This window comes from Thalassophryne amazonica, chromosome 15 (assembly GCF_902500255.1).
Source record: "Thalassophryne amazonica chromosome 15, fThaAma1.1, whole genome shotgun sequence".
Taxonomy (NCBI): Eukaryota; Metazoa; Chordata; class Actinopteri; order Batrachoidiformes; family Batrachoididae; genus Thalassophryne; species Thalassophryne amazonica.
In genome coordinates this window covers 62,238,798-62,264,447 of record NC_047117.1, presented here as the reverse complement: position 1 = coordinate 62,264,447, position 25,650 = coordinate 62,238,798, and the positions used below count along the sequence as shown (strand labels likewise).

At 42.9% G+C, this 25,650-nt stretch overlaps 1 protein-coding gene and 1 long non-coding RNA gene across 4 annotated transcripts in view; both read right to left on the bottom strand.

The window, feature by feature from the left end:
* The window catches only part of ntn1a (netrin 1a), a 148,987-nt gene that overhangs the window by 59,907 nt on the left and 63,430 nt on the right, over nt 1-25,650 (bottom strand). For all 3 annotated transcript variants that reach the window (XM_034188210.1, XM_034188208.1, XM_034188209.1), the window contains one exon: nt 336-524. In XM_034188210.1, coding sequence (XP_034044101.1) covers nt 336-524 — 189 coding nt within the window. The remainder of the gene's footprint in view (nt 1-335; nt 525-25,650) is intronic.
* On the bottom strand, nt 2,454-5,294 carry LOC117526175. The gene is made up of 3 exons (XR_004565224.1): nt 5,285-5,294; nt 3,574-3,579; nt 2,454-2,570 (listed from the first exon to the last, which is right to left on the bottom strand). It is a non-coding gene; the product is annotated as an uncharacterized LOC117526175 (long non-coding RNA).

Here is a 25,650-nt window from a genome sequence, read left to right as displayed (position 1 = left end):
AATATCCAAACTTGATTTTAGAACACATTTTTTTCCCCATAAATGTGATTTTTGTTGACAATGAACAAATAACTTTTGTTCATCAGTAATTTTCATTTCATTCATTCATTTAGCGTGCCACCACTTGCTTCTGTTGAACTGCTGTTGGTTGGCAAGCTAGCTGGTTGGGGTATTACCGCTGCCACCACCTAGACTAAGGTGTGTATCTCATCCCAAGACAATATATAAATATATATCTATAAGTCACATTTCTCTGCAATGACAAAAGTCGCTGCAGTTTTGTTTGACCACACCAGCTGATAAAAGTCTGTCAAAAAGATACAAGAGTCCCAAACCTTTGCAGGCCTTCCGATGTGAGATGGGCTTGGACATGTCTCTGTAGTAGCCCTCCTTGCAGTAGTGACAGTGGCGACCGGCTGTGTTGTGACGACAGTTGAGGCATACGCCGCCGCTCTTCCTCCCCGACAGCTTGTACAGCTCCATGTTGAAACGACACCTTCGAGCGTGAAGGTTACAGTTACAGGCTGTGGAGGAAAAAACAGCATGAAGACCACACAGATGTTGCAGTTGATTTTTATTTCAGCTCTGAAAATGATGCATTCAGTGAAAATTGAATTGACTCAAAGTAACTGATTGGACACATTCAGTTTGGACCTGTTTAGTGGACTGTACTCCATCCATGCATGCGTCCACGGACATTATACCACATCTTCTGAAGTATACGAGGTCTGTCCATAAAGTATAGGTCCTTTTTATTTTTGTTCAAAAACTATATGGATTTCATTCATATGTTTTTACATCAGACATGCTTGAACCCTCGTGCGCATGCGTGAGTTTTTCCACGCCTGTCGGTGACGTCATTCGCCTGTGAGCACTCCTTGTGGGAGGAGTCGTCCAGCCCCTTGTCGGAATTCCTTTGTCTGAGAAGTTGCTGAGAGACTGGCGCGTTGTTTGATCAAAATTTTTTCTAAACCTGTGAGACACATCGAAGTGGACACGGTTCGAAAAATTAAGCTGGTTTTCAGTGAAAATTTTAACGGCTGATGAGAGATTTTGAGGTGATTCTGTCGCTTTAAGGACTTCCCACGGTGCGAAACGTCGCTCAGCGCTCTCAGCCGCCGTCGTCAGCCTATTCAAGCTGAAAACCTCCACATTTCAGGCTCTATTGATCCAGGACGTCGTGAGAGAACAGAGAAGTTTCAGAAGAAGTCGCTTTCAGCATTTTATCCGGATATTCCACTGTTAAAGGAGATTTTTTTTAATGAAAGACGTGCGGACGGGTCCGCGCGTCGGCGACACAGCCGACGCGGTGTGGCGGCACAGGAAAAACACCTCCGTGTTGATAACCATTTGTAAAATCCAGGCGGCTTTTGATGGCTTTCAACAAGTGAGTAACTGAGAAATTGTTTAACAGCTTGGGCATGTTCCAACTTGCCCGTTAAGGTTTCCAACGGAGGTGTTTTTCCTGTGGCGGAGTGTCGCGTCGGCTGCGTCCCGACGCGCGGACCCGTCCGCACGTCTTTCATTAAAAAAATCTCCTTTAACAGTGGAATATCCGGATAAAATGCTGAAACCGACTTCTTCTGAAACTTCTCTGTTCTCTCACGACGTCCTGGATCAATAGAACCTGAAATGTGGAGGTTTTTAGCTTGAACAGGCTGACGACGCCGCCTGAGAGCACTGTGCGACGTCTCGCACCGTGGGAAGTCCTTAAAGCGACAGAATCACCTCAAAATCTCTCATCAGCCGTTAAAATTTTCACTGAAAACCAGCTTAATTTTTCGAACCGTGTCCACTTCGATGTGTCTCACAGGTTTAGAAAAAATTTTGATCAAACAAAGCGCCAGTCTCTCAGCAACTTCTCAGACAAAGGAATTCCGACGAGGGGCTGGATGACTCCTCCCACAAGGAGTGCTCACAGGCGAATGACGTCACCGACAGGCGTGGAAAAACTCACGCATGCGCACGAGGGTTCAAGCATGTCTGACGTAAAAACATATGAATGAAATCCATATAGTTTTTGAAAAAAATAAAAAGGACCGTTACTTTATTGACAGACCTCGTATGTCATAGAGTCTTCATTTATGAGCCATTTATTGATAAGATATACGTTACATACGATATATAAGTTTCTATCAAGTCATTGAAACACTGTTAAGAACCGAAGTGCTGCCGTGGTAATAGCTGAACGCTGAAAGATTCTACATGGTACATTTTCATGTACATTTTCCCTGAAATTACCTTGAAATGCCTGTTTTGACCTTTGACACAGACATGGCCCCTATTATCTTAGTAATTGCTGGCATTTCCAGTTTTACTGTGTGGTTGGGAAGTATGCAGTGCCCTCTAGAGGATATTTTTCTTAACACAAGTGCCAAAGTAAAGAACATATGGAAGTATGTCGGCGGTGATGGCTACACCATCTGAAACACACAGATAGATTTGCAAAATAATTGTGCATTTTTGTGATGAAAGCATGAAATTTTGCACACATATTCTAAATGAGCTAAAGTTTATTTTCAGGTGTGGAGGCATCCTGGAGCTGACCTCTAATGTCCTACAAGGGTCACCTCTGGAACCACTAATATTCTTACTGTGGGTGCTGCTTTCAGGTTGGTCGTATAGTTGTCCCTGAAAACTGCATCTTGCTAAAGAATTAAAGTTGTTTTAACTCACAGAAAGGAAGAAAAACAATTTTACATCCTAAGGTGGTCTGTCTTTCCCTGAATAACAATTTATATGTGTCACTGGATGCTTGGAATGTGTATTTGTGATCATTTATATTCTGTTGGGTGTCTAATTTTAACATTGCACTGTTTTCTGTCTGACTGTAAAGTCCAGATAGCCCAAGCTTTTGGTGTCTGCCAGCTGAACCTGCTGCTCATAGCTTAACTGGTGGTGCAAAGAAAGCTGCAGTAGAAAGTTCCTTCAGTGAGAAGCTGCTCCATCCAAAGGGTGTGAAGGAGTGATACTGCAGGTCCTCCCTTCCGGCTGCTGTCAGACTCCACAACCAGTGCAGATCACTCAAATCATTAATATCGTTATAATAACATTTTTTCAGCCATTTGCAATAATACTACACATTCTGTGTACACTCGTGTACAACATCATTTGAACACTTGCATGCAATATTACAAAACATTCTTTCTATGTCTATATAGTGTAATACTGTATATATTGTTAATCCAGGAAGAACTTGACTTCCATATTTTGGTAATTATTTTTCTTTTACCTTATTTCTGCATACTTGTTCAGTGACTGCCTGTGTGCTGCTGTAACATTGTAAATTTCCCCATCGTGACACTATTAAAGGATTACCTTATCTTATCTTAGTGGAGCAGATAACTGTAATAATTGTTCATTTCTGGAAAGAAGCACCAAAGTTGGCACAAATACTCCTTAGACATTACTCTTTTGAAAAAAAGAGTAGCCACTTGAATTTTCAGTAGTCGGCCAGGTAGGGGTCAATTAGGGGTCAAAACTTAAAAACGCTTCAATCATATTGAAAGCTATACCACATTATTTGTCTGATCACAACAATACCAAAGAGGTATAGTTTGGACTATCTATGACTGAATGCTATAGAGTTATGGGGTAAAAACAACAAGAATGGTGACAAAGGTCAATTTCAGTTTGTACAGGGGTCAAAAGTTAAAGTTGCTCCAATTTTGGTAAAAAGTGGTGCAAATTACTGGTTGAACTAATAGGATTAATAAATGAAATAGTTTTGACTGTGTTGAATGCCTGGTCTGCAAGGTAAAGGTAGAGCAATCTCGACGTCCATTGGATTCTATGACATGTGACATATGTTACCCTGTAACATGATAACTAAGCATGCCACATAGTGCAAACTATTCCTTTTAAAACCCTATTAACTCAACCAATAATTTGCATCACATTTTACAATATTTAGAGCAACTTTAACATCTGACCCCTGTACAAACTAATGCTGACCTTTGATACCATTCTTGCTGTTTTTACCATTCTTGCCATTATATGAGAATAGCAGACAATGTCGTTACTCCCAGCTTACTGGCACACCTGGATGTTTTCTTCCACAAGATGTCACTTCACTGTGTGACTGCCAAACGGCAGGTCAGGAACAACCACAGCTTGCTCTCTCTGAACCTGCCTGCAGCTGTTTGTGGATTAGTGCGGACACTCCTCTGTCACACCACAAAGACACCTTCACACCCGCTTCAACAAAGACAGAGAGGACTTCTAGTCCTAATGACAACAATGCTGAAGTTCTGGAAGGTGTCTTGTTTGTTTGTTTCAAGTTGAATGTGAAGATTGTGCTTGAAGGCATCATACTCTCAGATAAACAGGACATGTTACCGATGCCCCGCCACACACACACAAACACACACACACACACACTCTGTCTTCAGTGGAATGAACAACTCTCACAGGACTAGAAAACGTCACACTTTCTTCCTCACAAAAGCCTGTTTCATGAAAACAGCTGAAAGCTTGATGTTCAGGCATCTGTCCAACTTCATGGTTTCACAAAGGAGTGACAGAGTGAATTTTATGTGCAGGAATGGAGTTTTATGTTGACTTTTTGGTACTCCTGCTGCAGCTGTTGTGCGCTACTGACCATCATGCACGGATATGTATTGTCACTCATCTAACATGAATGTTCTTTTCAGTAAAAATGAACCTTTATTTGACTCACAATATTTTGTCTGAAGGTGCAACATCTTCCACATACTGAATATTGGACAACCTGCTCGCCATCTCCACTAAAGTGGCCTAAAAAAATAAATGACATCTAATGCACTATATTCCATTTGTCTTTTTATCCGTGCGTGCAGCTGGCAGTATTATGCCACACTCCTACAACTGCTTATTTTTGGAATCAAAATATGTGCCAGATACAAGAATCTGTAGGAAGTGTTACCAAGGTGACATCCAACACCAAAAATCTGAGGGACTACTGACATTAGGCAGCTCCTTTTTTAACAACCCTCATCACTTTAAAAGGTTGCAAGTAATTAAGGTTCTGCAGCTGTAATACAATCCCAATTCCAATGAAGTTGGGATGTTGGGTGAAATGTAAATAAAAACAGAATACCATGATTTGCAAATCCTCTTCAACCTATATTCAATTGAATACACCACAAAGACAAGATATTTAATGTTCAAACTGATAAACTTTATTGTTTTTGTGCAAATATTTGCTAATTTTGAAATGGATACCTGCAACACATTTCAAAAGCTGGGATGGGGCAACAAAAGACTGGGAAAATTGTTTAATGCTCAAAGAACACCTGTTTGGAACATTCCACAGGTGAACAAGTTAATTGGAAACAGGTGAGTCTCATGATTGGGTATAAAAGGAGCATCCCCAAAAAGCTCAGCCATTCACAAGCAAAGATGGGGCGAGGATCATCACTTTGTGAACAACTGTGTGGAAAAAATAGTCCAACAGTTTAAGAATAATGTTTCCCAACGTTCAATTGCAAGGAATTTAGGGATTCTATCATCTACAGTCCATAATATAATCAGAAGATTCAGAGAATCTGGAGAACTTTCTATACATAAGCAGCAAGGCAGAAAACCAACACTGAATGCCTGTGACCTTTGATCCCTCAGGCAGCACTGCATTAAAAACTGGCATCATTGTGTAAAGGATCTTACCGCGTGGGCTCAGGAACACTTCAGAAAACCATTGTCAGTTAACACAGTTCGTCGCTACATCTACAAGTGCAAGTCAAAACTCTACCATGCAAAGTGAAAGCCATACATCAACAACATCCAGAAACGCCGCTGCCTTCTCTGGGCCTGAGCTCATTTGAAATGGACAGATGCAAAGTGGAAAAGTGTGCTGTGGTCTGATGAGTCCACATTTCAAATTGTTTTTCAGAATCATGGACGCCGTGTCCTCCGGACAAAAGAGGAAAAAGACTATCCAGATTGTTACCAGCGCAAAGTTCAAAAGCCAGCATCTGTGATGGTATGGGGGTGTGTTAGTGCCCATAGCATGGGCAAATTACACATCTGTGATGGCACCATCAATGCTGAAAGGTACATCCAGGTTTTGGAGCAACACCTGCTGCCATCCAAGCAACGTCTTTTTCAGGGACATCCCTGCTTATTCCAACAAGACAATGCCAAGCCACATTCTGCACGTGTTACAACAGCGTGGCTTCATAGTAAAAGAGTGCAGGTATTAGACTGGCCTGCCTGCAGTCCAGACCTGTTACCCATTGAAAATGTGTGGCGCATTATGAAGCACAAAATATGATAACGGAGACCCCGGACTGTTGAACAACTGATGTCGTACATCAAGCAAGAATGGGAAAGAATTCCACCTACAAAGCTTCTACAGTTAGTGTCCTCAGTACCCAAACGCTTATTGAGTGTTGTTAAAAGGAAAGGTGATGTAACACAGTGGTAAACATACCACTGTCCCAGCTTTTTTGAAATGTGTTGCAGGCATCCATTTCAAAATGTGCAAATATTTGCACAAAACAATAAAGTTTATCAGTTTGAACATTAAATATCTTGTCTTTGTGGTGTATTCAATTGAATATAGGTTGAAGAGGATTTGCAAATCATTGTATTCTGTTTTTATTTACATTTTACACAATGTCCCAACTTCATTGGAATTGGGGTTGTATATCATCAGCTGTAAAAGTATGTCTATGATAGATTTAACATCTTGTTATGGATCAGATGAGCTCTGTGCGCACTGACGCAATGACTCGAAATAAAGCCAGTGAGAAGAAGCGCAGAGGTGACTGTCCGGGAACCTGTGCTTCGGTTCTAGCTGGTCTGCTGCATTTAATGACTCTGGAACACAGGTGAATAGCAGCCTGGTGCACGGCGCATGCTGTCCGGACTGTGCAAGAGTGTCTTTTTTTGAACTGTGACAACATCTTGAATGGATGCTGTGAATTGAAAACCCACACTTTAAAGGGACTAAGTGCGGGAGGGCTGGAGGTTTGGACCAAACCCATGCCTAACTGTGCACCAACATCGCGTTACATGGCATTACATGGATCATATGTGGCTTGACGTGGATCATATGCAGTGACACAAGCCACTCGAGGCTGGACGGGGCTCAAACGACAGGTCGGTCGTGGCTCACTAGAGGCTGATACCTGGCACATGTGAGGTACAGAGTGGCACATAGAGGCGCCTTAGTAGCGAATACGTGATAGCTTAAAACGTGGATCATTCTTTGAATCATCACTGACACACCCATGCATGGCTCATTATTCATGGCTTATTATTTGGTGGGACCGAGGCTTAATATGTAATAGGAAGGCTGCAATACCTGCTGCATTTTTTCAGCAGAGAACAATGCAAAAGGAGCAATGCTTTACACACACACACACAGATACACACACCTGCTCTTTGCAAACACTTTCTTTTCTCACACAAAAGCAAAGCTGTAGTTTATTTGAGCCAATCACTCAACTCACACACCTTCAGGCAAACAAATCAGCTGCACACACACACACACACACACACACACACACAGAATCTCCATTTAGTTTAGTTTCACCTCATTTACGATGTAATCTTAATGTTATTCTGAGGAGGCAGCTGTAACTATAGATGGAATAGATTATTTTATTCACAACAACACACGCTTTAATATACGTATTTTATCAAATGTTTGTGGGACTTGTTATTTTTGAATCATGGATTTTATTCTGGAGTTCTGTCAGGTATGACAACCCATATTGGAATTTTGACATTTTCTATGATTCTGTGTTTGGGTTGGAATACTGGGGCAGGGGTTTACAGAGACAGATGTGAGTTATTTCTGTCTTATTTGAACCGTCTGAAGTCAATTGGAGAAATTGTGCATAGTGCATGTTTGGCATTTTGAATCCCCAGTTATACAGCTTCATGATGAAGTGGTATAGAGGAGGATTTTCTTAAAAAGATGACCTGAAAGTTCAGCTACAATTTGCCAGAAGGTATATCTGGTATGTAAAGCTAGATTTGATGTTTTGGTGAAAGAAAATCCTCCTCTATACCACTTCATCATGAAGCTGTATAACTGGGGATACAAAATGCTAAACATGCACTATACACAATTTATCCAATCACAGCCACAGAAGCCTATAACATCTGGGTTGTCTGGGTGTCTTGGTTGCTTTCCTCACTCTTCTCCTTCTTGCACAGTCACTCAGTTTTTGAGAACTGTCTACTCCACACAGATTTACCATAAAGTGCCATACTGTTTGTTGTTGTTGTTCATTCGGCTGCTCCCGGTTTTGTTAGGGGTCGCCACAGCAGATGCAACCAGATCTGCATTGGTAATTGGCACAAGTTTTACGCTGGATGCCCTTCCTGACGCAACTCCAGTTTTACCTGGAGAAACACACACAGCCGCTGGTGTTCCAAAGAGGTCTCCCATCCAAGTACTAACCAGATCCTGCTCTGCTTAGCTTCTGAGATCTGAAGGGATCAGGCTTACACAGAGCAGACCAGCTGCAGTGCCACACTGTTTGTATTTCTTCATAACTGTGACTTAGAAATGTTCATGTATCCATCCCTTTACATGTCTGAAGAAAACTGGCAATAAAACTGATTATTTACAGGTATTATACCAAAGGGGCCCATTACTTGTGCAACCCATCTTCTTGGCTTTTATATTTTTAATTAATTTATATCAAGTTGTAGAGATTTGCTTTGAGTTTGAGTTTAAGGAAGATAATTTTAGAACTTTTATATTGAGAAACTTGATTTTTGTATTTGAAATGCATAAATAAATTAAAATGTGTGAAATTCCACAGGACCAAATACTTTTCCAAGGCACTGTATGGTTACCCAAAATCAGGGATATTCTGATTAAGCTTTTTGCCCCAATCCTGATCTTGGTCATTTAATATTGATTATCTGTCAATACCAAGCCCTGATCCCCATACTTGTATTTCCAAGATAATACACTTGTACAAAGGCAAATGTTTGACAATTAGCAGTGATGCAATGCATTAAGAAAAAAACTACCTTCAAGCCAAGCTGCTCCTTAATGTTTATTTATATATCTATTTATTTTTACAAAACAGATTATTTTATATGGCTCTTATCGGTTCCAATTAGCGCACCATCGTAGTAGTAAAATGAGAACACTTAGAGTAATACTGATTGAATGACATGGATGAAAGACTGAAGGTTGTGCTTTAGTTGTCAGCAATACATTTATCATCATAAGAAGAGGAAGAATTATGATGTTTATACTCAAAAATGTCTTTAAAATATATCTTCAAAGGTGTGTGTGAGGGTGTTAGGACCCTTCGCCCTCCTGGCAATGATGAGAAAAGCTCATGTGTTCCTGTGGAAAGCGCTACCTCATTAGATGGTACGAAGCGCATCCGTATCCGCATCCGCCAGAAACAGTTTTACTGTATATTTGAAGCAAAGCTCAGTGTACGAAATGTGACGTTGCTGATGGACAAGCAGAAAGCATTGACACAGCGAGCCAGCTAGGCTCATCAGCACAGATCTTATGAAACGGAGCTACGCAAATGGAATATAGACTGATCATGACTCATGTTTAATTAATCCAACAGACTCAATCCAAAAATGTCTTGATTGGCCCCAATTCTGCTCGCTGTCAACCGACACCTTTAAAACAAACATAACTGAAGTATAGATTTACCCAAAGCTTTTAAATACTGGTAATACAGATTACAAACATCTGAAACAGCATAAAGCTGCAATTAAACGACATTCAAAATCTGTATCCTCCAACAGCAGAATTTAACAGGAAACAGATTTGTTTACTGAATTTTTCTGTTTCCCAAATGTCTGAGTTCACACAGAATCTCAGTACATTGCCTGAATGTGTTTTGGAAACTTGGCTAATTAGTTTCCTTGAGTGGTTCCCAGATTCTATCAACTGACCTCAGTCTCTTAGCCGGGACTCCATCAGCTAATGAGAGGGAAAGTTCAACCAACACAGCTGGATGTTGAGGTCAAGCCTGTCGTATTTATGATAAGCCCGCTAATTGACCAACGTCTGTCACAGCCTTGATTTGCTCGAAAGAGACAGACCAGCTAATCTATGACACATTCAGTTTAACTGTAGGTTTTCTGCAGCTGCTAGCTTTTTAGTACACAAATAAGACCGTACAAGCTATAACACTTGAAAATGGTAGGTTTGTTCAAACCCTGTTAAATATCAAAACAAATACACCAAAGTATCGCTGTCCTTTGTCAATGACAAATACTCAGCCAACCAGTTTTATCAACCACAGACTTTCTGTCTTTTTGCTGTGGACAAGTGATTTGTCATGTTTCCACAGCTGTCAGGAGTGCCAACCTCTGCCGCTCACCCACACGGAGACAGAATACCAAAAACCCAACAACACCACCTGTGCTGTTCTTTCAATGACGTTTAATCAAACACTAAGGGCAATGTAGCCAAGAGCAACTTAAATTCATTTAATGTTCATCTCCTCGACATCCCTCCCACTTTTTAGTTTCGGCTGCCACCAGTTTTTTCTGGGTCACCAGACCAATTCCAATGAGATCTGCATTGGGATCTGGCACAAGTTTTACACCAGACAACCTTCCTGCCACAACTCCAGTTGTACATAGAGAAACATGTGTAGCGCCTGATGTTAAGTAATCTCCCAATCAAATAATAACTATATATCACAATGAAACCAGGATTTTTTTCCTGCATAGCTTCTGCATGGCTGGACTGGCAGCTTGGTGATGTAGCCATTTGTCACGGGTTCTTGCCCATATGGAACTAGACACAGCTATCTAATTTTACAATTGTTAAATTTATGGTTAAAAAAAATACATCTAAATTTGATAGCCACCAGTGTTACCTGATGATCACATTACCAGGATCCATTATATACACACACTCAATCTCAGCAGGGTCATTTCTGAGATGCTGACTGATTTGGAGAGCATAATCGTCACCGGGCTACCCTTGCTAGCAAGCTAGTAGCATGGTCAATACAAAATATCATCATCAGATTACTGCAGCACAGATTTTACCTCCCTGAACAAATAATCCCCAGATCACAACAAATTACGCTGACATGAATTGAAATGTGCTTTGAAATTTCACCGGCAAAATTCTAGTATGATCAACATCTTGTGCAACCTTAAAACATACAGAATATCAAGTTTGGTTTCAGTGAATGTTGCCACCAAGCGGCTTAAGAGGCCTAAGAGATTGAGATGTAACATAACATACACTAAAAAAAAGAACCAACTTAAAAAAGTGTTACAATTGGTAAAACCTGGATTAATTAAATTGTTTGAACTTAGGTTTGTAAGTTAGAGTTGATCTAACTTACAAACTTAAGTTCAAACAACTTAATTTGTTCAGGTTTTACCAATTGTAACGTTTTTTAAAGTTGGTTCAACTATTCTCTTTTTTCAGTGTAACTTATTTACAGTATGTGTTGTTGAACACTGTGATACTCCCTGTGTGTTATTTTGCCCAAAATAAGCATACGCTATCAAAAGTTGTAACAGGAATAATTATTTTATTGCGTAGTCCACAGTGCTGGAGTGATATTTTGACATGATGCCTGCAAACCGGCAAGCAACAACACACACACATTAACATTTTATAACAAACTATGGGATAATTTAAGAGCACATACATATATAATAATATAAACACCATGACAACTTTCATGTTAATCTAATTATGGCCTACCGTAGCTGATTTCTAATTTGCGCTGACACACAGAGTGCATTATGACAGCATTTTACATTTTTAACTGACACTTTTCTTTGTTCTTTTTTTTTTTAGAAATTAAAGGTGAAATTTGCAGTTTTTTCAAGCTCGGCTCTACTTTCAGTGTTTTAGAGTTGAATTCAGTTTAATCACTGCAGTCAATACGGCACCTCTTCAATTATTTTTTGTATTGAATTAAAACATTAACCTCAAAATGTAGGCTTGATTGAAAATGATTTACTTACCCTTTAACTTTCTTTTTTTTACATATAAAAGAAAATGAGGGGACATTTAATTGGATGGCAACAGGACAAATGATGGTATGAGTTCAAATTGTCAAAGGGAGAGAGAGAGAGAGAGAAAGGAAAAACAGTATTATTGTTTAATGTCTGGACCTACTTTGGGTGCAGACATCCAAAACAATCATTTTGCAGCCACAACAAATCCATGTTGATGTTTGCAGCCAGGCAGGAATGATTTAACAGCCTGTGCTCCTGACAGGTTCGTCTTTGACGGAATAATCACTGATAATGTCTGTTTTTCCCGAAACACCTGTGGAAATTATTTTTTTAAGGCCTTGAACCCAAATCAATGACTAATGTGAAGTTAGAGAAATATTTATATTGACTCTGTAACGGTGATGTGCTGTGTATTTTGTTTTCTCTCAGACACCAACTTAAAACTCTCATGATAACAGCTGGTTTCATTGTCTCCAGTTTGCGCTCAGTTCTGTCACGTGCTGTTGGTGTGTCGACTTTTATGACTTAACAGTCGTCTTCATGAGGATAACCAATAATATTTTCTTATTGTGTTTGCTGCAAACACTGCCAAGAAGAAACAAAGTAACAAAGGGATGACACAAGGGCGTTCCACTCTCTGAACTCAGTTTAATAACCGTTGAAAACTAATTTAAAATTAATAGCATGTATATGGTGTATGTTTTTTGTCATCAATTTGCAATAAGATCAGTGTTCTAAATTACGTATTGTATATGCAGTCAGGAGTCTCACAATTAATCATCCCAATATTCTGAATAAAAGATAAAAAAAAGTGACTTTTATAGGAGACATGGGAATGAATGAATAAGACAGAAAACAAGCTGCCTTTAATAAGCTGCTGAAATGAATGTGTGATTATGATTTTTCAGTTCAATTTCAAGATCTGTGACGCTGGAAAAAAAGGAAGACTTGCAAAATAGAACTGTCTACAGAAATATACCATCACTTTATATTGTCATGATGAAACAAAAAATGGAGGAAAAAAGACAGCTTCCTAACTTTTCAGTCATAAATCCTAGATAACCATTTTTTAAAATAGCATTTTGTTGATTAGTGCTTGGTAATTTTATTCCTAACAAACTAAACATCACATTAAACCCAACCAAAAATGAGTATAGAATTTTTTTTAATTTAATACATACATAAATAAATTAGGTGTCAGCTTTATTCTAAATGGTCTGTGTTCTGGGGTCATACTTTTTATATAAGGTTTTAAAAATGACAAGAGTGCAAGTGATAATTTGTATTTATGAATTTCACATCCTGTTATATGTGTTTTATCCAAAATGACTAACTAGAAAAGTGCTCAACTAATGATTATTTTCTTTATCTGTTCATTGATTAACAGATGAGTGGTTTGGTCCACAAAATGTCAGAAAATGCTGAAAAATGTCGATCTGTGTTTCCCAAAACCCAATATGATGCTTTCAAATGTTTTATTTTGTCCCCAACTCAAAAATGCTCAGTTTACCCTCAGAGAAGAGTAAAGAAACCAGAAATATTCCCATTTAAGAAACTAAACTTTAAAAGAAAGACTCAAAATGATGAATCCATAACCAAAATAATTGGCAGTTAATTCAATAATTGATTAATAATTTATTTATTTTACAGCTCTATACTGGACCCCGAACCCAAAAAAGTCTGTTGAATCTTACAAATAAATCCTGTTCGATACCTGTTCGATAATTGATCGACTTTTTCTCACTTTTTATGACCTAACTGTGTATTATTTAGCCTAATTTTATTCCTTTACATTTGTTACATCATACATAATGTTGCAATATAAAATTAAGCCTAAGGTGAAACATTCATTCACAGTGGGGACGTAACGCTGGTGATTTGGAGGTTTTGTGAAACATGTGGTTGGTCCGGTTGGGTCAGTACTTCAGGGCGAGTGGACATGGGCGCCGTGTTTGACCGAATCCCCCGTCAGTGCTGATGGAGTGAAGAGGCTGCCAAGTGTGAAACGGAAAGTCAAAGGAAGCCGAGACGCCTACCGCCGAGATTATATCAGCCTAATTTAATTCCTTTATTTCAGCCAATTAGCTGCAGCACTTTGGCCCCATGTGCACCCCGTAGACCTCTCTTGTTCGCTCTCTCTCTACCCTCCTGTGTTTGCTCTTCATCCCTCACTCAGACTCTAATGACCCCTGAATAAACTCTGGATCTGCTGAAGGCCACGATTCACAGCCGTGTCACGGAAACTGTGTCAAAAGAGGAAGAAGAACTGTACAGTGACCCCAAAGGACCATTTAACTGATCTTAATCATTACTTCTTTTTTTTGTTTTGTTTTGTTTACAAAGAAACAAACTCATAAAAAAAAAAAACTTATTCAAACACATGAGCTAAATGGTGCCAATCAGTTAGTGAACACGGGTTCATTTTCGCAGCAGACAGTTTAAATCAATTCTCTATATTAATAGAATTTTGTTCTATTATTAATAGATAATATTAATAGAAAGAACCCGACCAGGAATGTTAAAGGAGTTTTCAAGTCTGTTTAACACCATGCAATGATCTGTCGTGCCAAAGCTCACTAAGGTCCATCAGTGGTAACAGCAACTAAGTGGTGTCCAAATCCAGAGCAAAAACAAGATCATCACTTTAGGGGGATTATATAGTGGGAACAGACTGTAATTTGACAATAATCTAAGATCAAGGAAAAGGAGTATAAACTGGGTTTTTCTTTGTTTATTTGTTTTTAACTAGTTTGTGAGGTCCTATGACTTATACACCAGCGCAATTTAGATACCAAAAAAATCACCTGTACATTATTGTTAATAATAATTATAAAAACCATTTATATAGGAATTTCCCAGGAATCAAAATATTAAACAAAATAAACTTCAGTAATAAAAGAATAAATGCCAATAATAACAAGTACGCTACAACAGTACACAAAAATCTTACATTATAGAGTTGATAAGACGATTTATACTCCAGTGCGATTTATACAACCCCTGGCAAAAATTATGGAATCACTGGCCTCGGAGGATGTTCATTCAGTTGTTTAATTTTGTAGAAAAAAAGCAGATCACAGACATGACACAAAACTAAAGTCATTTCAAATGGCAACTTTCTGGCTTTAAGAAACACTATAAGAAATCAGGAAAAAAAATTGTGGCAGTCAGTAACGGTTACTTTTTTAGACCAAGCAGAGGGAAAAAAAAATATGGACTCACTCAATTCTGAGGAATAAATTATGGAATCATGAAAAACAAAAGAACGCTCCAACACATCACTAGTATTTTGTTGCACCACCTCTGGCTTTTATAACAGCTTGCAGTCTCTGAGGCATGTACTTAATGAGTGACAAACAGTACTCTTCATCAATCTGGCTCCAACTTTCTCTGATTGCTGTTGCCAGATCAGCTTTGCAGGTTGGAGCCTTGTCATGGACCATTTTCTTCAACTTCCACCAAAGATTTTCAATTGGATTAAGATACGGACTATTTGCAGGCCATGACATTGACACTATGTGTCTTTTTGCAAGGAATGTTTTCACAGTTTTTGCTCTATGGCAAGATGCATTATCATCTTGAAAAATGATTTCATCATCCCCAAACATCCTTTCAGTTGATGGGATAAGAAAAGTGTCCAAAATATCAACGTAAACTTGTGCATTTATTGATGATGTAATGACAGCCATCTCCCCAGTGCCTTTACCTGACATGCAGCCCCATATCATCAGTGACTGTGGAAATTTACATGTTCTCTTCAGGCAGTCATCTTTATAAATCTCATTGGAATGGCACCAAACAAAAGTTCCAGCATCATCACCTTGCCCAATGCAGATTCGAGATTCATCACTGAATATGACTTTCATCTAGTCATCCATAGTCCACGATTGCTTTTCCTTAGCCCATTGTAACCTTGTTTTTTTCTGTTTAGGTGTTAATGATGGCTTTCGTTTAGCTTTTCTGTATGTAAATCCCATTTCCTTTAGGCGGTTTCTTACAGTTCGGTCACAGACGTCGACTCCAGTTTCCTCCCATTCGTTCCTCATTTGTTTTGTTGTGCATTTTCGATTTTTGGGACATATTGCTTTAACTTTTCTGTCTTGACGCTTTGATGTCTTACTTGGTCTACCAGTATGTTTGCCTTTAACAACCTTCCCATGTTGTTTGTATTTGGTCCAGAGTTTAGACACAGCTGACTGTGAACAACCAACATCTTTTGCAACATTGCGTGATGATTTACCCTCTTTTAAGAGTTTGATAATCCTCTCCTTTGTTTCAATTGACATCTCTCGTGTAGGAGCCATGATTCATGTCAGTCCACTTGGTGCAACAGCTCTCCAAGGTGTGACCACACCTTTTTAGATGCAGACTAACGAGCAGATCTGATTTGATGCAGGTGTTAGTTTTGGGGATGAAAATTTACAGGGTGATTCCATAATTTATTCCTCAGAATTGAGTGAGTCCATATTTTTTTTCCTCTGCTTGGTCTAAAAAGTAACCGTTACTAACTGCCACAATTATTTTTCCTGATTTCTTATAGTGTTTCTTAAAGCCAGAAAGTTGCCATTTGAAATGACTTTAGTTTTGTGTCATGTCTGTGATCTGCTTTTTTTCTACAAAATTAAACAACTGAATGAACATCCTTCGAGGCCAGTGATTCCATAATTATTGCCAGGGGTTGTATATATATATTTTTTTTTGTCTTCAAAATTCATTTGTTGATAGGTCTGACTTATACTCCAGAAAATATGGTAATATTTGCTTGGACATGTTAGTTCACATATAAAACTTTTTTCAGATGGTTGCCTTTGAATAGGTATGGCTATGTATTAATCATTAATTTTGGATTATGCTTATTTTTGCTCCTTAAACCAGAATACTATACTATTACAATCATGCCAGGCAATGTGTCATTGCAATTTAGAGTTTCACCATTTGCACTCTAAAAGCCTGAATATATGCTTTCATAAGTCATCACAAAAACATTGATCCTAGCAGGTCGGCAAGGGCCAACCACCATTCTGGACACTATGTCAACTGTTTTCTTGTCAAACTGTGGCACCTGTAAGTTTGTGATAGTGCCACTGTGTGGCACACATACCAGCTAGGCCAGGAGACAATTCAACCATAGGTTGTTAAGAACTGAAGGCAAACTGGGGAATGATTAGGAGAGGACATAGAGAACTTTGAGGAAAGCTGGTGGACTGAAAGGCAGTGTGATGTTTGTTCAATCAAAAGCTCTACCAGAGGAGACCTGACTAATTAACATCAGGTCATACAGAATATTCATCAGTCCCGTAAGGTTATCGAATGTGCGCTGAAGATGTGCCGTCAAACAGCCGTTACACACTTGCCTGACACTTTTTCATATCAGCCAAACTGTTTATTTATTTCTTCTTCCCTTATTTCATAATTCAACACTCAGACATCAGGCAGATCAGGCAGTCCGTGTTCTGACAGCGGATGATAAAATGTGGTCTCATTATGCAACTGAAGCAATTAAAGAGCCGTGAGAACGGCGCTGCCTCAGTGGAATCCTACATGTACTTATTAGTACTGGAGCCAAAGATAATGCAACAGATTTACAGTAGACCGCGAAAAGATAATTAGGGCACAACTCAATATCTACTATATACTTTCATGCATCTTACAGATTAGTATACAGGATATAAAACATTTTATGGACAACTTCATGAAAACCACAACATCTCCCAGACGTCTTCTGCACTGTAGAACTTGTAAACCCTATTAAATGTTAACCTGCATACTTCCTAATATTGTGTTGTTCATACAGTTACATTAATTGTTTAGAATGGTCATGCAAAAAGTCCTGAACAATTTTTATCTTACCCGGTTGTTATAAATGTAAGATTCCAATACCTTGTGATGATGCTCTGTACCAGATTGCATCAGATCTTATTGTCACTTTCTTTTGAGTGCACACGCAAGCTTTACTATATTTTCTTGCCACTATATCTTCTAATGTGTGTTCTTCTTGTACACTACACATAATTGATGGCTGATTTTAACCCATAAGGGTCCTGTGTCCCACCCAATGCAAAGCAGCGCACAGCACTAGTGTCGTTCCTGCTGTCCAAAGACAGATGAAATTTTCACACCCAAGGCCCTCTTTGTGCTCATTGGTGCGACTCTAAAAAAAAAAAAAAAAACAGTTGTTTTCAGGCACAAGGTTGGAACATTGCTTTAGTGAAGCTGCAGAAAACAACTGTGCCACAGACCACCAAAAACCTGGTCTAAAATTGAACACAGAGTACTGGTCTGGTACAATGTTCAGATACGCCTTACATAAGTGGGTTCAGGGTGTATGTATTGTACACAGCACTTGTATACATAACAAAACTGGACTGAAATCAATATGAAAAAATAATACTCCCAAACCTACTGCTTCACTTCAGGGAGCTTTGGTGGCCATTTGTGCATTCTGACAGTTCACACAGCTCTGTTAACTCACCCAAAAACCTCTTACTCAAGTCAGAAACTTCTGTTTGTGATGTTAGCACTTCCACTGTGTTGTTACTTACATTTTGCAAAAATCTGCAAAACATCTCTGTATTTTCATGTGTTGTCTGAATTGGCAGCAGGCACATTATCAAATTAAATTGTTGCATGTGCTGTAGGATATGTTTGTATTCTCTGTTTGCAAGTGTTTGCAAGATGTTGTTTGATGTGACTACCTGCTGTTGAAATGACTCTGGTGTTTTTTGAATTTGTAAATGTTTTCTGCATTTGCTGGTGTGGTGTTAATTTGGTGTTGTGGCCCCTATCAGCCACCATTGTTTTTAACTCCAGGCTTCTTCTAGTATATTTTATTCATAACATCCACGCAACCATCTGTCTGAATGTCAGTCGAGATGATGATGTGCAGTAGCACAGAATTCAAATCCGGCTTTAAAGCTAGAGGCGATACTACATACTTGAGTGTTTAAAATGAAATGCATTCTAAGTTTTAATAAAAGGCACTTAAGACACTTAATCTATACATTGTCCCAGTCCATCCAGCTGTAAATGGGTACCAGTGTCGTTGAGCAAACGGTCCCTTCTAAAAGTTGGTCTGCCCTGTCTTCACTGTGTATGTGTCAGCAGACTCAGACGTGCTGCTCTGATCGTTCCCTTGTCTTTTATTATGAAATAATGCTGAATTTATGTGAAAATGATTGTTGTACAAAAGCTTCAGATATCTGTCGCTGAGACAGATGATGACTGGAGTGCAGTTTGAAGCAGAAACAAGGTGATATAATCGGTGAATTGCTGCTGACCCTCAGAAATGACGCATGGGCAGTGAAGGCAGGGGGTGAGGGGGCGAATCTTAAGGGGGACCGTTCGGTCGGCGACACCGGCCTTAGCCGGTGAAGGAACCTGCAATGGACTGAGGGAGCTGTGGACTCTCGTCCACTTCATTCTACAGAATCCAGAGATAATCACCGGCAGCAACAGGCCTATACACAAATAAATAAATAACTCATTGGATGAACTTCATTCAATTCATTATGAGTAGGATTTCTATCTCATAAATATATGTAGCTCCAACTGAAATAAAGCACATCCATGCAAGATAATTGAATTTTATTTAGTTGGGACTACATATATTTATTTTTTAGATGGAAATCCTGCTCATAATTAAATTGATTTTATCCAATGAGTCAGTTCTTTTACTTATTTAGGACTTATTTCTACACAGAATTTACTTAATGAAAGCAGCAGAGAAAATGTCAAATGCAGTTGCAGCCACTATGAGGTCTCAGTTTTACTGTCAAACATCAACATGGGAAAAAGAATATTCTGAAAATAGACTTACACACTAAAAACAGCATGATTTATTTTGGTGTTGTTCTGAAACACTGGATGTGTGAAACTGATTTTAGTATGTACCCAACTGAGTTACCTGTTCTACGCACGGGTGATAGAGATGAATTTTAGCCATGTCATTGTATATTTCATGCCACTTTAGTTAAGGTGTAGTAAGCTGCATTGTGTGTATGTTGTCATCATTAATTTTCATAGAACAATTTGTGACATTCATGAGACTTAAGTGAATGATGATAAAAGGTGATAGCATGTCATATCACTGCAATGCTCTGGCATGCTGTACACAGCAGGTACATTTTAATTGAAAAATGTGCGCTTAACTCACTCGCGGCACATGCTGGCCTGTTCGGATTGTAATTAAAGTGCACCCTAGCCAGCTGCTACAACATAGTAAGTAATGTCTGATGCTTGCTACCTGACCTGAGTACCATGTGAACTGCAAAAATAAGGGCTCAGTGAGCGACTCTTTGATCTAATATATAAGGCTGACCATGTGTGTGTGTGTGTGTGTGTGTTCGTGCATGTACGCTTTCAACCTAAGGGTCCCAGTGACCTTGTTGTGTGTGGGCCGCCAGAAGAGGAGGTACTGCTGGCCCACCACCAGTGGGCGCCCTGCCTGAAGTGCGGGCTTCAGGCACGAGAGGGCGCTGCCGCCATGGACACAGCCGGGGGTGACAGCTGTCGCTCATTACCTCTTGACAGCTGTCACCCATCTACTCAACATCATCTCACTCCATAAAGACCAGACATCATCTCCACCTCGTTGCCGAGATATCATACTTCATTGGAGGTAATATCCTCAGCCGTTTTGCAATATTGTTTGTATATTGTGAGTGTTTGCAGGAGTACCAGTACCGCTGTCAGTGGAAGCTGAGAGAGCGCTAGAAGGCACTCTTTTCCCTGAGGAATCTTCAGTACTCTGCAAGTTATTGAGTGAGAGGTGGAGGTAGCATTCCCACCGTTGTTGTTACTGGGTGTACACACACCCACACTTGACTGTCTTTGTTCTTCGCCAGCAGTACCAGATCCGACAGTCGGGGACGGTGATCACCTGGGAATTCGGGACTTGGCGGCTCCAGTATTCACCAGGTTCTGGGGCGGCGGAAATCGTGTGGTTCCGGCTCTTCTCAGGACAGACGTCTTCTATCCTCGAGCCTGCCCACACGTCACCTTTGTGTATTGACTGTTATGATATTCTGAGATTTTCTGTATGTTCGTTGTGCACATTCACAACATTAAATTGTTATATTTTGGCTCATCTATTGACCGTTCATTTGCGCCCCCTGTTGTGGGTCCGTGTCACTACACTTTCCCAACAGGATATCTCGGCCAGCGTCATGGACTCCAAGGGGCGTCACCCGGCTGTTGAACGACCAATGGGAGAGCAGGGAGCGCAGGCGTCTGCAGGAGACGTGATTGGTGAGCTGCAGCACATTCTCACAGCCTTTACGGCTCGGTTGGATCAAATGACTGAGCAAAACATCTTCCTGAACCGCAGGGTGGAGGCTCTCTCCGCACAGATGGCGGCGAGCGCTCAGGGCGCTGCTGCAGCTCGTCCTCCTGCCGACCCTGTGCAGGATATAAACGTTCCAGTGGTGGTTCAACAACCCCTCCCACCATCCCCTGAAGCATACATAAGCCCTCCTGAGCCGTACGGAGGTTGTGTGGAGACGTGCGCGGACTTTCTTATGCAGTGTTCGCTCGTCTTCGCACAACGTCCCGTCATGTACGCGTCAGATGCTAGTAAAATAGCTTATGTGATTGCTCTGCTTCGGGGTAAAGCACGCGCCTGGGCTACAGCGCTCTGGGAACAGAACTCACGGTTGTTATCAGCATACACTGGGTTTGTGGGGGAGTTCAGAACAGTGTTTGATCACCCTAACAGAGGAGAGACCGCTTCAACAGTGCTGCTGCCGCTTATGCAGTCAACTTCCGCATTGCGGCTGCGAGGTCCGGCTGGAATAACGTTGCGCTCCGCGCCGCATTCATAAACGGACTGTCGTTGGTTCTGAAGGAGCAGCTGGTAGCTAAGGAGGAACCGCGGGATTTAGATGGGCTTATCGATCTCGTTATACGGTTAGACAATCGGTTGGAGGAACGCCGTCGGGAGCGAGGCGAAGGACGTGACCGGATACGCGCCGCCCCTCTCCCTTCCGGGTTCGAAAAGGGGCCGCCCTCCCCACGCTCCACAGCCGCAGCGCTTTGTGGGGCAACAGCTCCCCCTGCTGACGTTGTTAGGGAAACGCACAGGGCCAAAATGGGGAGGCTGATCCGTGGAGAGTGTTTTCTCTGCAGCTCAACTGAGCACACACAGAGAAACTGCCCCAAACGGCCAAAACGACAACACTCGCCCTTAGAGACTGGGCTAAGGGGGGATCAAAACATTCAAGTGAGACACACACAAACTGCCACACGACTCCCAGTCACAATCCTGAGCGGGGATTTAACCCTTCAAGCCCGAGCACTGGTGGACACGGGGTCAGAAGGGAATCTGCTAGACAGCAGATGGGCAAGGGAGGTAGGGCTCCCTCTGGTGGCGCTTCCTTCGCCATTGCAGGTGCGGGCACTAGATGGCACCCTCCTCCCTTTACTCACACACAAGACACAACCAGTAACTCTGGTGGTGTCTGGAAACCATCGGGAGGAGATTGAGTTTTTTGTAACTCCTTCTACCTCCCGCGTGATTTTGGGCATCCCATGGATGTTGAAGCACAATCCCCGGATTGATTGGCCGTCTGGGGTGGTGGTTCAGTGGAGCGAAACCTGCCATCGGGGGTGTTTAGGATCCTCGGTTCCTCCCGGTTCACAGGCTAAGGAGGAGGTCAAAGTCCCTCCCAATCTGACGGCAGTGCCGGTTGAGTACCACGATCTTGCTGACGTCTTCAGCAAGGATCTGGCACTCACCCTTCCCCCGCACCGTCCGTACGATTGTGCCATTGATTTGGTTCCAGGCGCTGAGTTCCCGTCCAGCAGGCTGTACAACCTCTCACGACCTGAGCGCGAATCAATGGAGACCTACATCCGGGACTCATTAGCTGCCGGGCTGATCCGGAACTCCACCTCCCCGATGGGGGCAGGTTTCTTTTTTGTGGGCAAGAAAGATGGCGGACTTCGTCCATGCATTGATTACAGGGGGCTGAATGAGATCACGGTTCGCAATCGATACCCGTTGCCATTGTTAGATTCCGTGTTCACCCCCCTGCATGGAGCCAAAATCTTTACTAAGCTGGATCTTAGAAATGCGTATCACCTGGTTCGGATCCGGAAGGGAGACGAATGGAAGACGGCATTTAACACCCCGTTAGGTCACTTTGAGTACCTGGTCATGCCGTTCGGCCTCACCAACGCCCCCGCGACGTTCCAAGCCTTGGTTAACGACGTCTTGCGGGACTTCCTGCACCGATTCGTCTTCGTATATCTGGACGGTATTCTCATGTTTTCTCCGGATCCTGAGACCCATGTCCAGCATGTACGTCAGGTCCTGCAGCGGTTGTTAGAGAACCGACTGTTTGTGAAGGGCGAGAAGTGCGAGTTTCACCGCACGTCTTTGTCCTTCCTGGGGTTTATAATCTCCTCCAACTCCGTCGCCCCTGATCCGGCCAAGGTTGCGGCGGTGAGAGTTTGGCCCCAACCGACAAGCCGTAGGAAGCTGCAACAGTTCCTCGGTTTCGCTAATTTCTATAGGAGTTTCATTAAGGGCTACATTCAGGTAGTTAGCCCCCTGACAGCCCTGACCTCTCCAAAAGTCCCCTTCACCTGGTCGGATCGGTGCGAAGCCGCGTTCAAGGAGTTGAAACGACGGTTCTCTACTGCGCCAGTTTTGGTGCAGCCCGACCCTAGCCGCCAGTTCATGGTTGAAGTGGACGCCTCTGACTCAGGGATAGGAGCCGTGCTGTCCCAGAGCGGAGAGACCGATAAGGTTCTTCACCCGTGTGCCTACTTTTCACGCAGGTTGACCCCGGCTGAACGGAACTATGACGTCGGCAATCGAGAACTCCTTGCGGTGAAAGAGGCTCTTGAGGAGTGGAGACACCTGTTGGAGGGAGCGTCTGTGCCGTTCACGGTTTTCACTGACCATCGGAACCTGGAGTATATCAGGACCGCCAAGCGGCTGAACCCCAGGCAAGCCCGCTGGTCACTGTTCTTCGGGCGTTTTGACTTCCGGATCACCTATCGCCCCGGGACCAAGAACCAGAGGTCGGATGCCTTGTCCCGGGTACACGAAGAGGAGGTCAAAACTACACTGTCGGATCCACCGGAGCCCATCCTGCCTGAATCCACTATCGTGGCCACCCTCACCTGGGACGTGGAGAAGACCGTCCGGGAGGCCCTGGCACGGAGCCCGGACCCAGGAACAGGTCCGAAGAACCGTCTGTACGTCCCACCAGAGGCCAGAGCTGCAGTCTTGGACTTCTGTCACGGTTCCAAGCTCTCCTGTCATCCAGGGGTGCGAAGGACCGTGGCAGTTGTCCGGCAGCGCTTCTGGTGGGCGTCTATGGAGGCAGACGTCCGGGAATATATCCAGGCCTGCACCACCTGTGCCAGGGGCAAGGCAGTACACACGAAGGCCCAAGGACTCCTCCAGCCGCTGCTGGTGCCTCATCGCCCCTGGTCCCACATTGGCCTGGATTTCGTCACGGGCCTCCCGCCGTCCCAGGGCAACACCACCATCTTCACGATAGTGGACCGTTTCTCCAAGGCGGCCCACTTTGTGGCCCTCCCGAAGCTCCCAACAGCCCAGGAGACAGCAGACCTCCTGGTCCACCACGTTGTCCGTCTGCATGGGATACCCTCCGACATCGTCTCAGATCGTGGTCCCCAGTTCTCCTCACACGTCTGGAGGAGCTTCTGCAGGGAACTGGGGGCCACCGTGAGCCTCTCGTCCGGGTACCATCCACAGATGAACGGACACTCAGAGCGGGTCAACCAGGAACTGGAACAGACCCTCCGCTGCGTCACATCCGCGCACCCGACGGCCTGGAGTAACCATCTGGCCTGGATCGAGTATGCGCATAACAGCCAGGTGTCTTCGGCCACCGGCCTCTCCCCATTTGAGGTGTGTTTGGGGTATCAGCCCCCGTTGTTTCCCGTGGTGGAGGGAGAGGTCGGTGTGCCCTCGGTCCAGGCCCACCTGCGGAAGTGCCGTCGGGTGTGGCGCTCCGCCTGCTCTGCCTTGTTGAAGGCCCGGACGAGGGCGAAGACCCATGCAGACCGCCGGCGATCCCCAGCCCCTGCTTACCAGCCCGGGCAGGAGGTGTGGCTTTCCACGAAGGACATCCCCCTCCAGGTGGACTCCCCGAAACTTCAGGACAGGTACATTGGCCCCTTCAAGATCCTCAAAGTCCTCAGTCCTGCCGCAGTGAAGCCGGGAGTTGGAGCTTCACTGCGGATCCATCCGGTTTTCCACGTGTCACGTATCAAATCTCATCACACCTCACCCCTCTGTGCTCCCGGACCGGCGCCCCCTCCTGCTCCGATCATCGACGGGGGGCCGGCTTGGACGGTGCGCCGGCTCCTGGACGTCCGTCGGATGGGTCGGGGGTTCCAGTACTTGGTGGACTGGGAGGGGTATGGACCCGAAGAACGCTCCTGGGTGAAGAGGAGCTTCATCCTGGATCCGGCCCTCCTGGCCGACTTCTACCGTTGACACCCCAACAAGCATGGTCAGGCGCCAGGAGGCGCCCGTTGAGGGGGGGGTCCTGTTGTGTGTGGGCCGCCAGAAGAGGAGGTACTGCTGGCCCACCACCAGTGGGCGCCCTGCCTGAAGTGCGGGCTTCAGGCATGAGAGGGCGCTGCCGCCATGGACACAGCCGGGGGTGACAGCTGTCGCTCATTACCTCTTGACAGCTGTCACCCATCTACTCAACATCATCTCACTCCATAAAGACCAGACGTCATCTCCACCTCGTT